The 16,156-nt window shown below is 43.0% G+C and overlaps 1 protein-coding gene across 3 annotated transcripts in view; it reads right to left on the reverse strand.

The window, feature by feature from the left end:
* zcchc4 (zinc finger, CCHC domain containing 4) overlaps positions 1–16,156 on the reverse strand; it is an 85,156-nt gene that overhangs the window by 14,907 nt on the left and 54,093 nt on the right. For 2 of the 3 annotated variants that reach the window (XM_068001105.1, XM_068001280.1), the window contains exons 6-9: positions 15,300–15,372; positions 8,992–9,142; positions 6,344–6,441; positions 3,026–3,147 (exon numbers count right to left, since the gene is read on the reverse strand). In XM_068001105.1, the coding sequence (XP_067857206.1) occupies positions 3,026–3,147; positions 6,344–6,441; positions 8,992–9,142; positions 15,300–15,372 (444 nt within the window). Of the gene's footprint in view, positions 1–2,156; positions 2,316–3,025; positions 3,148–6,343; positions 6,442–8,991; positions 9,143–15,299; positions 15,373–16,156 lie in introns of those variants that run through there. The other variant, XM_068001198.1, reaches the window with a different exon arrangement.

The following is a 16,156-nucleotide window of genomic DNA, read 5'->3' on the forward strand; positions in this document are numbered from 1 at the left end:
GCTCTATCTATAGCATGTTGCTTCCGCTGTTTAGCATGCATGTAGTCCTGTGTTGTACCACCAGGTTGGCACCTCATTTTTAGGTATGCCTGGTGCTGCTTCTGGCATGCTCTTCTACACTCCTCATTGAACCTGGGTTGATCCCCTGGCTTGTTGGTAATGGTACAATGAGGAATATGCCAGGCCATGAGATAGCAGTTTGTGCTGGAATACAATTCTGCTGCTGCTGATGGCCCTCAGCACCTCATGGATACCCAGTTTTGAGCTGCTAGATCTGTTCTGAATCTATCCCATTTAGCACGGTGATAGTGCCACACAACACGTTGGATGATGTCCTCAGTGTGAAGACGGGACTTCGTCTCCACGAGGACTGTGCGGTGGTCACTCCTACCAATACTGTCATGGACAGATGCATCTGCGACAAGTAGATTGGTGAGAACAAGGTCAAGTAGGTTTTTCCCTCGTGTTGGTTCGCTCAACACCTGCCCAGTCTGGCAGCTATGTCCTTCAGGACTCGGCCAGCTCGGTCAGTAGTGGTGCTACCGAGCCACTCTTGGTGATGGACATTGAAGTCCCCCACCCAGAGTACATTCTGTGTCCTTGCTATCCTCGGTGCTTCCTCCAAGTGGCGCTCAACATGGAGAAGGACTGATTCATCAGCTGAGGGAGGGCGGTAAGTGGTAATCGGCAGGAGGTTTCCTTGCCCATGTTTAATCTGATGCCATGTGATTTCATGGGGCCCGGAGTCAATGTTGAGGACTCCCAGGGCCACTCCCTCCTGACTGTATATCACTATACCTACATCTGTCTATATCTGTCTCGGTGTGCGTCCCGGGGAACAGCCTGTAGAGCACAGCGTCCTGTGTTACTGAGCTGTTGGTATCTGTACCGGTTCATGCCCAACGTATCTCTCGCCACACCTTCTGCACGAAGGGGCAATCCACCAGGAGTTGGATGATGGTCTCGTCCCTGTGCAGCCTTGAGGGCAGTTCGCGGTAGTGCTAAGATTCCGTGCGTGTTGGAAGGACTGCACTGGGAGGGCTCCTCTCACCACCATCTAGGTTACATCCTGGCGCCTGTTGGTCAGTTCCGGCAACGAGACGGTCTGCCAAATAGCTTCGACCGCTTCGTTAGGGAACTGCACAATCGGATCCACCCTCTCCTTTCCCTGCAGGACCCCCAGAACGTTCCGTGCTGACCACTGTCTGACGGCCATGTGATCAAAGGGGTTCCCCCTCAGGAACTTCTCCACCCGGAATAGGTGGTGGGGTGCGGTCCAACTGGAGGGGGTGTCACGGGATGTCCTGCGTCTGCTCGGCCAGCGTGGCCAGACCCAATTTTCTCAGTGTGGTGGACAGGTAGAAACACAGCACGTAGTGTTGGTGTTTGCATATCGGGGCTCTACACACATCCTGAGGCAGCCACACACAAAACTGGGATCAGGATCAGGACGGCATTGGGGACCCCTTCCCTGCCTAGTCAGGGGGCTTGTATATGGTATCCCTGCGGATGTGGTCCATCTTGGACCTCCAGACAAAGTGGAAGATAGCTCAGGTGACTGACAGAGGAACAGCGGAGAATGGGCCAGAACTGGGCCACGTGGAGCAACATTGCGAGCACCTCACACCTTTTTACCAGGTTCCTGCCGGTCACGGAGAGGGTGGGAACCCCCCCCCCCCCCCCCACACCGCCCCCGCCCCCAACCACACATACCAAGCTTCTGTTTGGCCTTGGCGACCAGCTCCTCATAGTTCTTGGTGCAGGCCTGGGGCCCCCCCGAACCAGATTCCCCAGCACCTTCAGGTAGCCGGACCTGACGGTGAAGGGAACAAAGAATCAGGTGCCACACTGACTGCCAAAGAACATGGCCTTGCTCTTACTGCAGTTCACTCTGGCCCCCGACGCCAGCTCGAACTGGTCGCAGATGCCTATCAGTCTGTGGACCAACCACTGATCGGAGCAAAAGATGTTCGTTATTCACGAACAGGGAGGCCTTTACCTGAGAGCCTCCGCTGCCTGGGATTGTCACCCCCGATACCTGCGCCCTTTCTGATGGACGTGGCAAATGGCTCGATACAATACACGAACAAGACCGCTGAGAGAAGGCAGCCCTGCCTGTCTCCAGATCTGATCAGAAAGCTCTGACTCCCACCTGTTGATTAGAGCTGCGTTACTAATGTCCGTGTAGAGCATCGGATCCAATCGCGGATTCCCTCCCAAAATGCGGTTTGGAGAGCACGTCCATCATGTACGTGTGGGATATTCTGTCGAAGGCCTTCTGGTCCAAGCTGAAGAGGCAGGTGTTCACCCCCGTCCTGCACATAGGCGATCGTATTCATGAGCAACGCAAGATTATCAAGAGATCTTCCTGCCGGGTACAGCACGGGTCTGAGCAGGGTGGATCACCCACTCCAGAGCAGACTTGAGCCTGTTGGCAGTGACTTTAGATAGAATCTTGGAGTCGCCATTTAGAAGGGAAGTGAGTCGCCAATTTCTGATTTCTTCCCTCTCCCCCTTCCACTTGTAGATGATGCCTTTCCTCATGGACTCTGACATGTTGCCTGTCAGAAGCATACCTCCATACACTTCCAGCAGGTTCTACAACATACAGACCAGGTTTGATCAGTGGTTTATAATGAGTTAGTTAATCTCAGCTAGAGAAGCAGTTGAGAGTGATACAATTGGCCTAAGCACCTCTGGGCCATGGAGAGGGAAAATAATAGCCAGGCATCCCATTCCTGATCAGTATTCAGTGACTATTGCTGGAAAGCATGAGTGTGGATGTTGGGAAAAGGCAGGATTTGGATTGGCTTTGATGCTCTCCAATCAGTTTTTTTTTATTGAATAATAAGTGGCACCTCTTAAAAGTCTCAACAGTAACCTTTGTACACTATTGTCAAAATGTTTATTTTAATAACCATTTTACTTAGTTTGTTTCTCTGATTCAGGATATTTGCAGTTAAAGGTATTTTATTAGAACACTAAAATATTTGCACCAGGTGACATTTTTGAATCTGGGACTTACCTGTAGCCTTCTTCTGCAGGCAAAATAATGTCTTTAGGAGGAAGGTTGGTAAATATGCGCACTGGAGATTGTTTTCGGCCACTGTTCCCGTGCTTGTATAATGCATGGTTATCGTAATCTACCTAAAATTAAAATCATCATTATTGACTGTTGGCTTTATTACTGCCTTTGAGGTACCTTCTATTCTTTCAGTTTATCTGAAGTGAGTTCCTCCACCTCTCTAGTCTAGATGTGCACTAGTTACAGACTATAAATACCTCATTATCAAATCTGTAAATGTACTATTTGTACATCCCTGGTTCCTTGAAAAAATATTTCACACACACTTAATCTCATGTTTCAGCATCTGTGGTTTAAGCTTCGCTTTGTTGCTTTTAATGCCTTCGAAAGAGATCTCCACTTCTGGAGAACTCCACTCATAATCTACATAAATTAGATTCTAAGAGGACAACAAATCATCCACACTGCAAATGGTGAGCTCTACATGGCTGAGTTTTTACCAGCAAGCCGACTCCTGCAAAAGAATGCTGAAGTGCAACATTCTTCTGTCTTAGGTTACCGATTATCTCTTACACTGTGAAGAAATTCCAGTTCTTCCACACACCCTGAAAGGCGACATGTTAAGTTGCCTAACCTAAACTAAGAGCATTCGAGCAGCTACTCAGCCTCAAGCTTCACAGATGAAGAATAGCTATTCGGGCAAAGCAGTGGAGGAGAGGGTGGCCAGCAAAGAGACAATATTTTCAGGAGAGGAGAGAGGAGAAAATTGGCATGAAAAAAAAATATTCCTCCTACATTAAACTACATGTGAGCCCCCAGCACAGAACAGTTCTTAATTCAGCAGAAATTGGGAATTTCACTTGGAGGCCAAAAAGGCAATTGATTATGGGGAATGGAAAATTTAACACCTCAGCCCCGATTCTATAATTTCAGCAAGAACGGGTTGAGCTGGCTCATAGCGCAGGTACCCCTTACACTCAAAGCAGAGGTGACGCCCAATTCTGCAATATATTTTGAATTTGTTACAGGCAAAGGAAAAACTTGCCCACCTAAGGGCACACTTGGCTGGGGATTGCAAAACATGATGCAGAAGCAGCTTTTAAAAGACTGTAGTGTGGGCCTAAAAGGGGAAGCTGTGGTGGGAAACAGAAAAGTTGACTAATTGCTTAAAATAGCACAGCAAGACATATGGGCAGCACTGCGACTTCTGACACTTAAGGGTTGGAGATCCTGATGCAGGTGGTACACCAAAGGAGGGTGGTCCTATTTGTGGCTGAAGGCCACCCTCCAGTAAAAACACAGGTACCAGCTGCATGGATGTTGACCGAGTCGATGCATTCACTTGTACCTGGCTACAAATAAAGAAGAAATTTGATGGAACCCGGAGAAAGACAAAAGTAACTGTACTCAATTTTCCTCACATTTCTTGGCGGGCCCATCAATCACGGCATAAACCTAATTGGTTAACTTTCAGCCCTCTGGGAGGTATCATTTTAAACATCGTGCACAACCATTGCCCTTTTTCCTTCATTGTGCCAAAGCTTGATGGCACTTTTGTCTTGAAAGTGGAATTGGTAACCGAGGAGCAGCGAACAGAAGCAGGGGCATCCAGGTCAAGGTGCATCTCAGCTTTTGGGGGATTTCTCAGTGGAATCTGCAGCCGTGGATGCACTGGATAGCCCAGTTCTCCTGACAGCCATTTACCTCATGTTGTTCCTACTTCAAGTAATTAAGACACTGTTGAACACCCGCAGAATGAAGGCACCATGGCTGCTTTCTGGATATCAGCCAGTGACATGCAGTACGATAGCTCTGAATTTAACTCGGGCCGCAAGGACAACATGCGCGGGGAGGGGGGAGCGAGTGATAAGCTGGCACAGCTGCACTAGTCTGAGGCCCGAGCTATTTTATCCCTCGGGCCTCATTATAGTTTTCCAAGAGAGTCTCCTGCCCAAACCAGACGTGGAGACCAGCAGGGGGCAGTAGGATTTCAGACAGCAGGAGGCCAACCCCCGGGATCTGTGGGAAAGGTCATGGGGACAAAGGTAAGTGTTCGGGGTGGAAGGTAAACAGCTGATCACAGTTGGGGGAGGGGATAAAGCTCGGGACAGGGTGGGCCCAAGGTTTCCTTGTTGGGCCTGGAGGAGATCATGTGCTCCTCCTGGCCCACAAGGAAACCATTAAAAATTTACAAAAACTTTCCTTGCTTGACCTCTTCTGGCATTGGATCATTCTGATGTCAGCTTACCCAGGCGCGATTGGCACTGTGCATAGCCCGGGGTTAAAACAGCGTCAGGGGCCGAACAAACGTCCTCAGACCCCCACTTTTGAATATTTTCAAGGCCCTCGCCTGCCTGGGGTAAGGGCCTCTGGTGCTGACCAAAACGTGCCTGTTAAAATGGTGCGGAGTGAGAGCGTGGCACGAACAGGTTGAATACCATGCTGCTCAAAAAGACCCTGGTGCACCTTGCTTTTATGGGAGAAACTCACACTGTGGCCAGTGCCTCAACTAAACTTATAAAATTGGACCAGAGCTGTTTAAAGTTCTATTAACATATTCTAAATGATGCATACCTGGATTGCAGATCTCAAAAATCCCCCAAAAGTATAGTTGTAAAATTTAGTACGTCAGGACTTGGGCACACAATGTCCTGGACCAGAATTTGTAAACTTTGCTGGCTGTGTGCAAATTGGGACTTAGAGGTGTTCTTTAGAGGTCGGTGCAGAGCATAGTTCCAGTGCAAGTTGAGCCTGTGACGTACAAAACATGTGTCCAAACAGTTCTCCTTCATGGCTCAGAACTCCTAGGCTAGCAACAGGAGAGCTGCAGGGCTAATCTATGAGGCAGATATGTAGTAAAAAGGGGAAGCAGTTGCAGGGAGGGAGGCACAGCTGCCGTCCAGAGACCAATTACCCAGATTGAATACGAGCATAGCAGCATCAGACTACACCGCACATCACGTAGGCCTCTGTTAGCTGCCCATTCACAATGATCAGGGCAGTGGGCCGGGGTAGAGTTTGTCATTTGCTGGTTCTGCTGTTTAGTAGTCCAACAAATTAATTTCAAACTCCTCTGTTCTGGAAGATTCATCAGTTTTTCAACCAGACATCACCTAAAAGAATAAATACATTTAAAACTCGGCCAATGTTTACTACCGACTGCCTTAGCTCCTAGGTCCATATCACAAAATACTAGCTGAAGATTAAGTCATGTTGCAACCTGTGCCACTAATCTAAAATTTAAGCTTGTATTGGATTTTAATGAAACATGACCTTTGCGGAGGGTTTGAAAGCAACACATACTGAGAAGCTCCTCACCTGGTAATCCAACATGCTGAATGTTGGGAAACATTGCAGAATGCGAGGTTCAAAAAAGTATGGAAAAATCCAAAATATTGGTAACTCTTCATCATCAGCTGAATTAAGACAAAACATAATTAGAAGACAATGAAGTGCCGAGTTCCTCAGAAATATCTTATCTATCTGTCTGACTATCATCTCCATACCTGGCTGGTGGTTTTAAAAAAGTGACACTTCCTTGCTCATAGAAACATAGGAACCATTGTACTCTATGGAGTTGTTGATTAGCTCTGGTTGTGCTCACCTACCTGCAGGAGATTCCACTGCAGATCTGCAAACAATTTTGCTGTGAAGGCTCTCTTTTTAAAAAAAATATGCTCATATTTCAAGTAACAAAACAATGTTAATTTTAGCTGCTTTTACACTGGGGCTGATTTTGTTCTGATCCCAGAAGACAGGCATCCTGGAGCACCGCGGTGCACGGCATTTAAACTGCAAAATTCTCTTTTCTTATCCTGGTGGCAGACTCGCAGACCCATGAAAAACTGGGTCGACAAGTCTACCATCTAGAATAAGGAAGCAGGATTGAGAAGTGTAAATGAATGAAGGCAACTCCCAAAATCACAACTAAAACATCGGCAGTATAAAAACAACTTTTGATATTATAAATGAAACTAACTGATCTGAATCTACATCCAGATCGAGGCCCATCCAGAACAGTATAAATTGGCAGGTTCTCTTCTCTTCAATCACCACCTCTCCTACTCAGTAATTTCCCCTTATTCGTCAGCTCATTCTTTTTTACAATGGCTGCATTAAATTTAAAAATGAAATACATCACACATTGTGAAAAGATATTATTCATGCACTTTGCTTACACATGTAACGATATTTTAAAATTTGCATCCAGATACCCTTTGATGCATCTTAACAATGAGCCATACAAACCAGGTTCAAACCCTGCCTTGTGTTGAGTTATGCCAATTTCAACCATGCCAACGTTCAAGGTGGCTTCAGTAAAACTGTGATCTATTAATGCCTGCAGGTAATGTGCATGTGACAGGATTGTGATGGCCCATCAGTACTTACTGTCCAGACTCGGGCATGTAAATAGCTTACTGGCCAAGATACCAGAGGCTTGCTGATTGCTGTGGATGTACTACAGAAAAGTCAGTGTTGTCATGAGAGGTGAGGAGAGAAAACTGAAGGAAAAAGCAGGGAAGAAAAACTATTTATGTGCTTTATTTTGCTTTTAAATTCAGTGTGGTGGCAGAGCCTGAAATGCCACAAAACATTTGGCAAAAGGGTGAACTGGCAATGAGATAGCTTGTGCAGTGAGAGCAGCTATGTGTACAGTCGTTCTTGAAGTGCCCCCTGTTTCATGGAACTATCCTGAAGTATAAATAGGTCAGGTCCAGTAAACTGAAGGCAGCATAATCTAATACTGAGCTTTGATTGTGGCTCCCAGACTCAACTATAAACAAGTTATTCATCAACCAGAATCTGGAGTGTTCAGTATGATGAGGCAAATTCTTTTAAGCTGACAGCTCCTATTCACACTGCATTTTATCAATGCTCTGTTTTCATAGTTTTTGAAAGCATTTAACTCTGGGTTTAAGCAAGTGTATACTTGTTGTCTCAAGGGGGCTGGATAGAGCCTTTGTCAGACCTCATCTGGAGTACTGCGTTCAGTTTTGGCCTTGGAGGGGGTGCAGTGCAGATTCACCAGAATGATTCTGGGGCTTAGGGGGTTAAATTATAAGGACAGATTGCATAAACATGGCTTGTGTTCCCTTGAGTATAGAAGACTGAGGGGTGATCTGATCGAAGTGTTTAAAATATTAAAAGGATTTGATAGGGTAAAAGAAAAAAAATGTGCATTTATATAGCACATTTTCCAACTCAGGATGTCTCATAGTGCTTTACAGCCAATGAAATATTTCTGAAGTGTAATTACTGTTGTAAAGTATGAAACGCGGCAGTTAACTTGCACACAGCAAGGTCCCACAACAATAAATGACCAGATGATCTGTTTTAGTGACGTTGGTTGAGGATAAATATTGGCCAGTGTACTGGGGAGAACGCCTCTGCTCTTCTTCAAAATAATGCCTCGGTTTAACATCTAATCCGAAAGACAACATCTCCGACAGAGGAGTACCTCCGACAGTGCAGCACTCCCTCAGTACTGCATTGGAGTGTCAGCCTAGATTTTGCGCTCAAGTCTCTGGAGTGGAACTTGAACCCACGACCTCTGACTCAGAGGCGAGAGTGCCACAGCTGATACCTGTATGGAGAAATTATTTCCGCTGCTGGGGGAGTCAAGAACAAGGGGATGTAATCTTAAAATTAGAGCTAAGCCATTCAGGACCAAAATCAGGAAGCACTCTTTCACACAAAGGGTGGTAGAAATTTGGAACTCTCTCCCCAATAGGGTATAGATGCTGGGACAATTGGAGCTTTCAAGACTGAGATAGATAGACTTTTGTTAGGTAAGGGTATGAAGCGATATGGAGCAAAGGCAGCTAAATGGAGTTGAGGTGCAGATCAGCCATAATCTAATTGAATGGCGGAGCAGGCTCAAGAGGTTGAATGGCCTACCCCTGTTCCTAAGTACAAAGTATTCTTCTTCCACACATTTGAATACACATCATACAGATATTCCGTACCTTCATTCCGTGAAGTCTTCCACATACTAACATTTTTTTTGAAGCTGTGAGCTAGGGCCTCCACCAGGCCCCCAAATGGTGGGTCAGTCACCATAATAACAGACTCTCCGTTGTCTTGACACAAGAATGTTTGACATGCTTCAGAGGCAGACTATAAAAAGTTAATAAAGTGAATTAGTGTCCAGGTCACATAAGCAATTTTCAAACAATTTCTACAGCTTTTCTGATAACTACATTTAAAAAATAATATACATGAAACAAGTATTAAATACATTAACAATTTGTTCTACAACATTGGGAATTGTATGACCATTGCTTTGCCTTTTAACTGTGCAGCACCACATCATTTTAAAATCTGTAATGGGAATAAAAGATTTTCTCATTACTTGGAAAAATAATTGTAAATGATGAGAAGATCCAGATAAAGTGCATTTGTTTTTGGAAACAATGTAGCGATATTGAATTATACAGTACAAAATGCAAATGAAGTCATGATAAAAAGGATACCTGAATCTATGACTTTGTTTACAAACAGATATTTTAAAACTTGCAGACATGGTTGAGAGGGAGCGCCAGGACATATTTAACAATAACAACACACATTGCCCCCGATAGAATTCAATTCACATCCAGTTGAATTGTGCTGCTTTAATTCCTCCCTCATTTTTATAGTTGGAGGCAGATGGGAACGGGGAACTTCTACTGCAAAGCGGCGACGTGATACAGGACAAGTTCTATCGACGCACCGCTTTATTGCCATCTACTCAAGCCTCATGACGCTACATTTGGTTATAACTGTGCGAAGATGATGAAAAAGCAAGAAAGGGAGCAATGCAGCAATGAGGAGGAAGTCAGGAACATTACTTCAGTTATGTGGAGAGACTGGAGAAGCAGGGATTGTTGTCCTCAGCACAGAGAAGATTATGGCAAGATTTAATAGTACTCAAAATTACGAAGGGTTTTGATAGAGTAGTTAGGGAGAAACTGTTTCCTCTGGCAGGAGGGTCGGTAACTAGAGGACACAGATTTAAGGTAATTGGTAAAAGAACCAGAGGGGAGATGAGGAGACATTTTTTTTACGCAGCGAGTTGTTATGATCTGGAATGCACTGTCTGAAAGCGTGGAGGAAGCAGATTCAATAGTAACTTTCAAAAGGGAATTGGATAAATACTTGAAAAGGAAAAACTTGCAGGGCTACGGGGAAAGAGAAAGGGACTGCGACTAATTGGATAGTTCTTTCAAACAGCCGGCACAGGCATGAAGAGCCGAATGGCCTCCTTCTTTACTGTATGATTCTATGAGCACATTGAGGGACCCAGCTGGAGCAAAGAAACATTATTGGTAGATGACTTGGCTGGGCCCATCTAATAATATTAAATAATGAAGCCGCAAGTTGTGAAAACATTTGCTTTTAAATTTTGTAATGCAGCAGAAAAATGAAGACATTGCAAATTATAAAACTGAATTAAAGGCAATGTGAGGGAAAGAGAGAAAGAGAGAGAGAGAGAAATTGTTAGAAATAGAACTGCATTCTTTAACAGGTTAAGCAGTATTGGTGCAATGGTAAATTGTGAAGTCTGAAAATGATAATTAGGTAAAGTGATTTATGGTGGCACGTTACATACAAAGAATTTTAAAACACGGAAACAGGCCCTTTGACTCAACCAATCCACTTTGGTGTTTACCCCCCACACAAGCAATAGTCCCAATCCCACATGCCTGCCCTGTTCCCATATCCCTTTATTCCCTTTTCCTTAAACCACCTATCTAACCTATTCTTAAATGGTGACATGGTCTCTGCTTCAATCACTAACTCTGGTAATACATTCCACAGCCTCACAACCCTCTGTGCAAAAATGTTTCTCCTGCTCTTTGGCCTAAATCTCTTACAATTAATCTAATATCTATTCCTTCATAATTTTAAACATTTCTATCAAATCACCCTGTGATCTCTTCTGTTCTAATGAAAACAACCCCAATTTTTCAAGTCTTTCTTTATTTTTTTTTATTCGTTCATGGGATGTGGGCGGCGCTGGCGAGGCCAGCATTTATTGCCCATCCCATATTTATATGTCCTCACACCAGGCAGCACCCTAGGGAACCTAAACTGTACCCTCTCTATTACCTCAACATCCTTCCTGTAATGTGGAGCCCAAAACTGCACACAGTACTCCAACTGTTGTCTTACTAAAGTTTTAAATAGATTCAACATTACATCTCCACTTTTATATTCTATACCTCTTGCCATAAAATCCAATAGTCCATTAGCTTTTTTTATAGCCCTATCCACATGAGGTGCTACTTTTAAGGTCTTGTGAACCTGAACCCTCAAATTCCTCTGCTCTTCCACAATATCCATTCATCCCCATTCAAAGTATAATTACTACTTTTTTTAATCAAAAAGTACCATCTCACATTTACCCTTCTAACCAGTTTTAAATCCAAATTGCTACCCTACATCTAATTTCATACCCCTTAATCTTCTCCAGTCATCTCCTGTGTGGTACATTGTTATAGGCTTTATGAAAGTCCACGTTTACCACATCCACTGTATTTCCTCCCTAACAGTACAGAGCCAGGGGGAGGGGGGAGGGGGGAGGAAAGAACAAAAGGTAAGGTCTGTGATAGGGTTAAGGGCAAGAGTGATTAAATGACAAAAGGGATGGAGGGTAGTAATGGGACAGGCTGGTGAAATGGGCGGACACATGACAGATGAAATTTAACGCAGAAAAATCCAAAGTGATACATTTTGATAGGAAGAACGAGGAGAGGCAATATAAACTAGAGGGCACAATTCTAAAAGGGGTACAGGAACAGAGATCTGGGGGTATATATGCACAAATCATTGAAAGTGGCAGGCAGGTTGAGAACGGTTAAAAACGGGATCCTGGGCTTTATAAATAGAGGCATAGAGTACAAAAGCAAGGAATTCATGATAAAGCTTTATAAAACACTGGTTCGACCACAACTGGAGTATTGCGTCCAGTTCTGGGCACTGCACTTTAGGAAAGATGTGAAGGCCTTAGAGAGGGTGCAGAAAAGATTTACTAGCATGATTCCAGGGATGAATGACTTTAGTTACATGGTTGGACTGAAGAAGCTGAGGCTGTTCTCCTTGGAACAGAGAAGGTTGCGAGGAGATTTGATAGAAGTATTTAAAATCATGAAGGGTCTAGACGGAATAGATAGAGAGAAACTGTTCCCATCGGCGGAAGGGTCAAAACTAGAGGACATAGTTTTAAGGTGACTGGCAAAAGAACCAAAGGTGAAATGAGGAAAAACTTTTTTACGCAGTGAGTGGTTAGGATCTGGAATGCATTGCCTGAGGGGGCGGTGGAGGCAGATTCAATCATGGCCTTCAAAAGGGAACTGGATAAGTACTTGAAAGGAAAAAATTTGCAGGTCTACAGGGATAGAGCGGGGGATTGGGACTATCTGGATTGCTCGTGCATAGAGCCGGCATGGACTCGGGGGGGCAAATGGCCTCCTTCTGTGCTGTAACCTTTCTATGATTCTATGAACAGCACTGCGGGAGCACCTTCACCACATGGACTGCAGCAGTTCAAGAAGATGGCTCACCACCACCTTCTCGAGGGCAATTAGGGATGGGCAATAAATGCTGGCCTTGCTAGCGGCGACCATATCCCGAGAATGATTTTTTTAAAAAATCCACCATATCTGATTTGTTCTTGCTCAGAAACTGGCATCTTTACAGCCTCTGGGATTTTAATACAAAACTGTGGTACTCAGGCAGCAAACTGCACGATGCAGAGCAAGTGTAGAAATTTACAGCATTTATCATGGGATGTCACAGCAAACCAAATCACATTTTAATTATAAGATACTATAAATATGAGAGAAAGTAAGTGATCACTGAGGTCATAAAGAGAAGTATCTAAATCAAAACTGGAATTACCAGAGGTTTTTTTTATATAGTCAATGCTATGAAATCAGAACTGTTATATCTGTCATTTTCATAGCAATGTTTCAACTTTGTTTTGTGCTGTTAAAATCACCTGAATCAAGATGTATGAATTCTCTAGCAGCTAGTCTATTAACTTGCTTAGTCACCAATTTCATCAACAGCAAGAAATCAAGCCAATTCTGTTCAGCCAATCCTGGGCAGCAACACGTGAAGTATTGTCAAGAGAAAAAAATGAGAAAATATGTTGCTAGTTTTACACTGCCAATTGTAAAAGGCCAAATAAAATATTGCTGAAAAGTTTTTAATCAACTAAAACCTGCACCTCCAGCAGTTTCAACACTAAATTTCCTTCACACAATTTCAATATATTCATCTTCATATTGCTTACCATATGCATTTGATTTTAATTGTAATGAAATTTAAATATTTCACTTAGGAACTCCTCCACAGTTTAACCCTCAGGAGTGCTTGGATCAGCAGAATGGAAAACATGTAAGTATACAGGTATAAAAAGCTGCAATCTTTGTATCATGTGCTTTATAGTCTAAGAATGGCAAGAGAACAGAGACGGGTATGAAAGGTTTACGGATAGGACTCGAGACCAACAGAACTGAGGAAACAAAAAAGAGCTCTGAATCTCTGAAAATCAGATAAAGACCAGGGGAAACTGGTAAGATGAAGTTTTAAATTGGACACTACACAAAAAAAGTAAATGTTTACACCTCTAATAACATCAAATTATCGGTGAAAAATGATTAGTTATTACTGGTGCTGTAACTAATAGAAGTATACAAACAGAATCGATGTAGTGCTCAATTTTGTTTCTAATTAAGTCAAGGACTGAATAGCTACAATAGCAATACCATGCACCTAGCTTAATCAGCAGTTCACCCAGCTTCTAAGTGATGTCACAACAAGGATCTATATTACATTTTTTTGGAGATAAACGTACATGATAAACTAGGTTAAAGGATGGATACTGCTCGAAGCATAGAAACAATACATTCGATAAGATAATGTATGTGCTTGAATAGATAGATAATTAAAATTACTTATGAGGCAAGAGAGAGAGAGAGAGAGAGAGCCAGTATAACAAGGGCAAGGAATCAAGAAATAGGGGATGGAATTTAAAAATTAGGAGTAAGCATGGAATTGAGATGGAATGACTACGCACATAGTGAAGCATGTGTATGGAATGTAGAGAATGAATTGTCAGCAAAGGCTTTAAAGCAAACAATATAAATGGACTCAAAAAAAAACTAGAAATGTCCATGAAGAATAAGAGGTTTGAAAAACATGGTGTGTTGGCACCTGACATTTACACTGCTAAATCCAGCGCCTTGATCCCAGCAGTAGAATCAAAGACCCATGAGAAACAGGGTCTGCGAGTCTGCCTCTAGAATTCAGAAGTTGGATTTATCTGTGTAAATGTAGGGAGCTGGCTCATGGATACTCATCTCTCAGAATCCAAACTAAAACATGCACCAGTGTAAAAGCGGTTTTAAAGAGATGCGCAGAACTGAGCTAGTTTTCATTGGAGTAAAAAAAGGATAAGAGATTCAGCTCATTAAAATTCAGAAAGGAAATGCAGATGGAAGCAGACTATTTAATCTGGACTCTGACCATAGAATTAGAAGGCAGATGTACAAAATTAACAAACCTCAAGTGAAACTACACATCAGAAGGTTCCCAGCAAAAACAGTTATTGATTTGCTAATTTAAAAAAGAGCTGCATAAATGCAAGCCTCTTCAACAGGATGGAATATCAGGAGAAGTACCTTTGCTTTAAAGTCTTCCCCCACTGCCTATTGAAAAGAAGAGTCAACCTATTATACAGTAAATTGCAAAATGTTGTGCAAAAAACTTGTTCCAGGGTACTTGTTTGTTCTGTGCGCGCAGTATTATGTGGGGTTACAATGGGTACAGATTGAGAAATTTGGATCTGTACTTGGGGATTTGTTGAAAATGAGTAGATAGGCAGTGAGGTTGGCTGCACTTAAAAGTATTCTTTAATTCTTGACTGCCATGGGGGCAAGTTGTTGGCTGACTTGATTGAAAACTTTCCTGGGATCAGGCAGCTTTGGCTCAGCTGTCAGGCCCCAATGCAATTAACGGTGGCACTCCAGGATTCCTCCCCTTCACTTGGACGACTGACCGGCAAGGAGACACAACATACTGAATTTCCAAATGGTTAAGAAATGACTTTGTTTTTAAATCAAAGAATATTTTATAAGTACTGTACACTTTCTTGACATAGACAATGGGGTAACTACTTTGAACAAAAGGTACTTCCCATTTGACTTTCCTTGTTCTTTAAGGAAACTTTACATTAGCAATGCACCAATATAATCAGATACCACATCTCATACATGCTGGCACCTACCTTTCCCCCAAAGAAATAATGATTAAACATGTTGTAGTGGCAGAACTCCTCCTCTGAATAAAACTGGGAATACCTAACGACAAAGCACATTTATTATTACAGGGATCCTCACGAAACATACATATGGGCTCTGGAACCTGAAAATTAAATAGAGCAACTGTTAAAAATGGACATCTTTTTTGGAGGGTGAGTTTTTGTATGCATCAAGGTGAGAGAGAGATAGATATGTCAGAACAGGGACCGGGATATTTTCTCACATTTTACACTGACTGTCCCTAGTAATCTAATAATGAAATGTGAAACCAAGGCCCCATCTACCTGTTCAGTGGCACAATCTGTAGGACAACACAGAGGTAGCTCTTCCTTGCCACAAATTGCTGGACGATTTACACACTAATAACGGCATGCGCATTAAACTCGCTGTTATTGTGCCAGCACATTCTGGCCCAATATATCACTTATGAAGTTACTTTATTTCTCTGAAGGTTGTTCAATATTAAATTAAATAATGCAACATTAGTATGCACAACCTTTATATAAGCAGTAAACCCTTATTTCCCCCAAATTGGCAGAGGGAGCACAACAGGGCAACTGGTGGACAATATGTACTTTTCTGGTGGTAATGTGGTATTTGCATCTCCCACATCAATAAATCTTTTGGCTTCTCTGTGAGAAAATGTTAAGTGTTGCATTATAACAATAACAACATACATTTATATAGCGTCTTTAATGCAGGAGAACATCGCATATGCTTCACAGATGGTTAGTTTATGCTGTTCATTCACTAGGAGTTGGACTGAAACTGCTCAAACTCCTCTCAATTAAGATCCCTACAGTCAGCAGAAAGAGGAGACTTC

The sequence above is a fragment of the Heptranchias perlo genome, chromosome 1 (genome assembly GCF_035084215.1).
Source record: "Heptranchias perlo isolate sHepPer1 chromosome 1, sHepPer1.hap1, whole genome shotgun sequence".
NCBI classification, from domain to species: Eukaryota; Metazoa; Chordata; class Chondrichthyes; order Hexanchiformes; family Hexanchidae; genus Heptranchias; species Heptranchias perlo.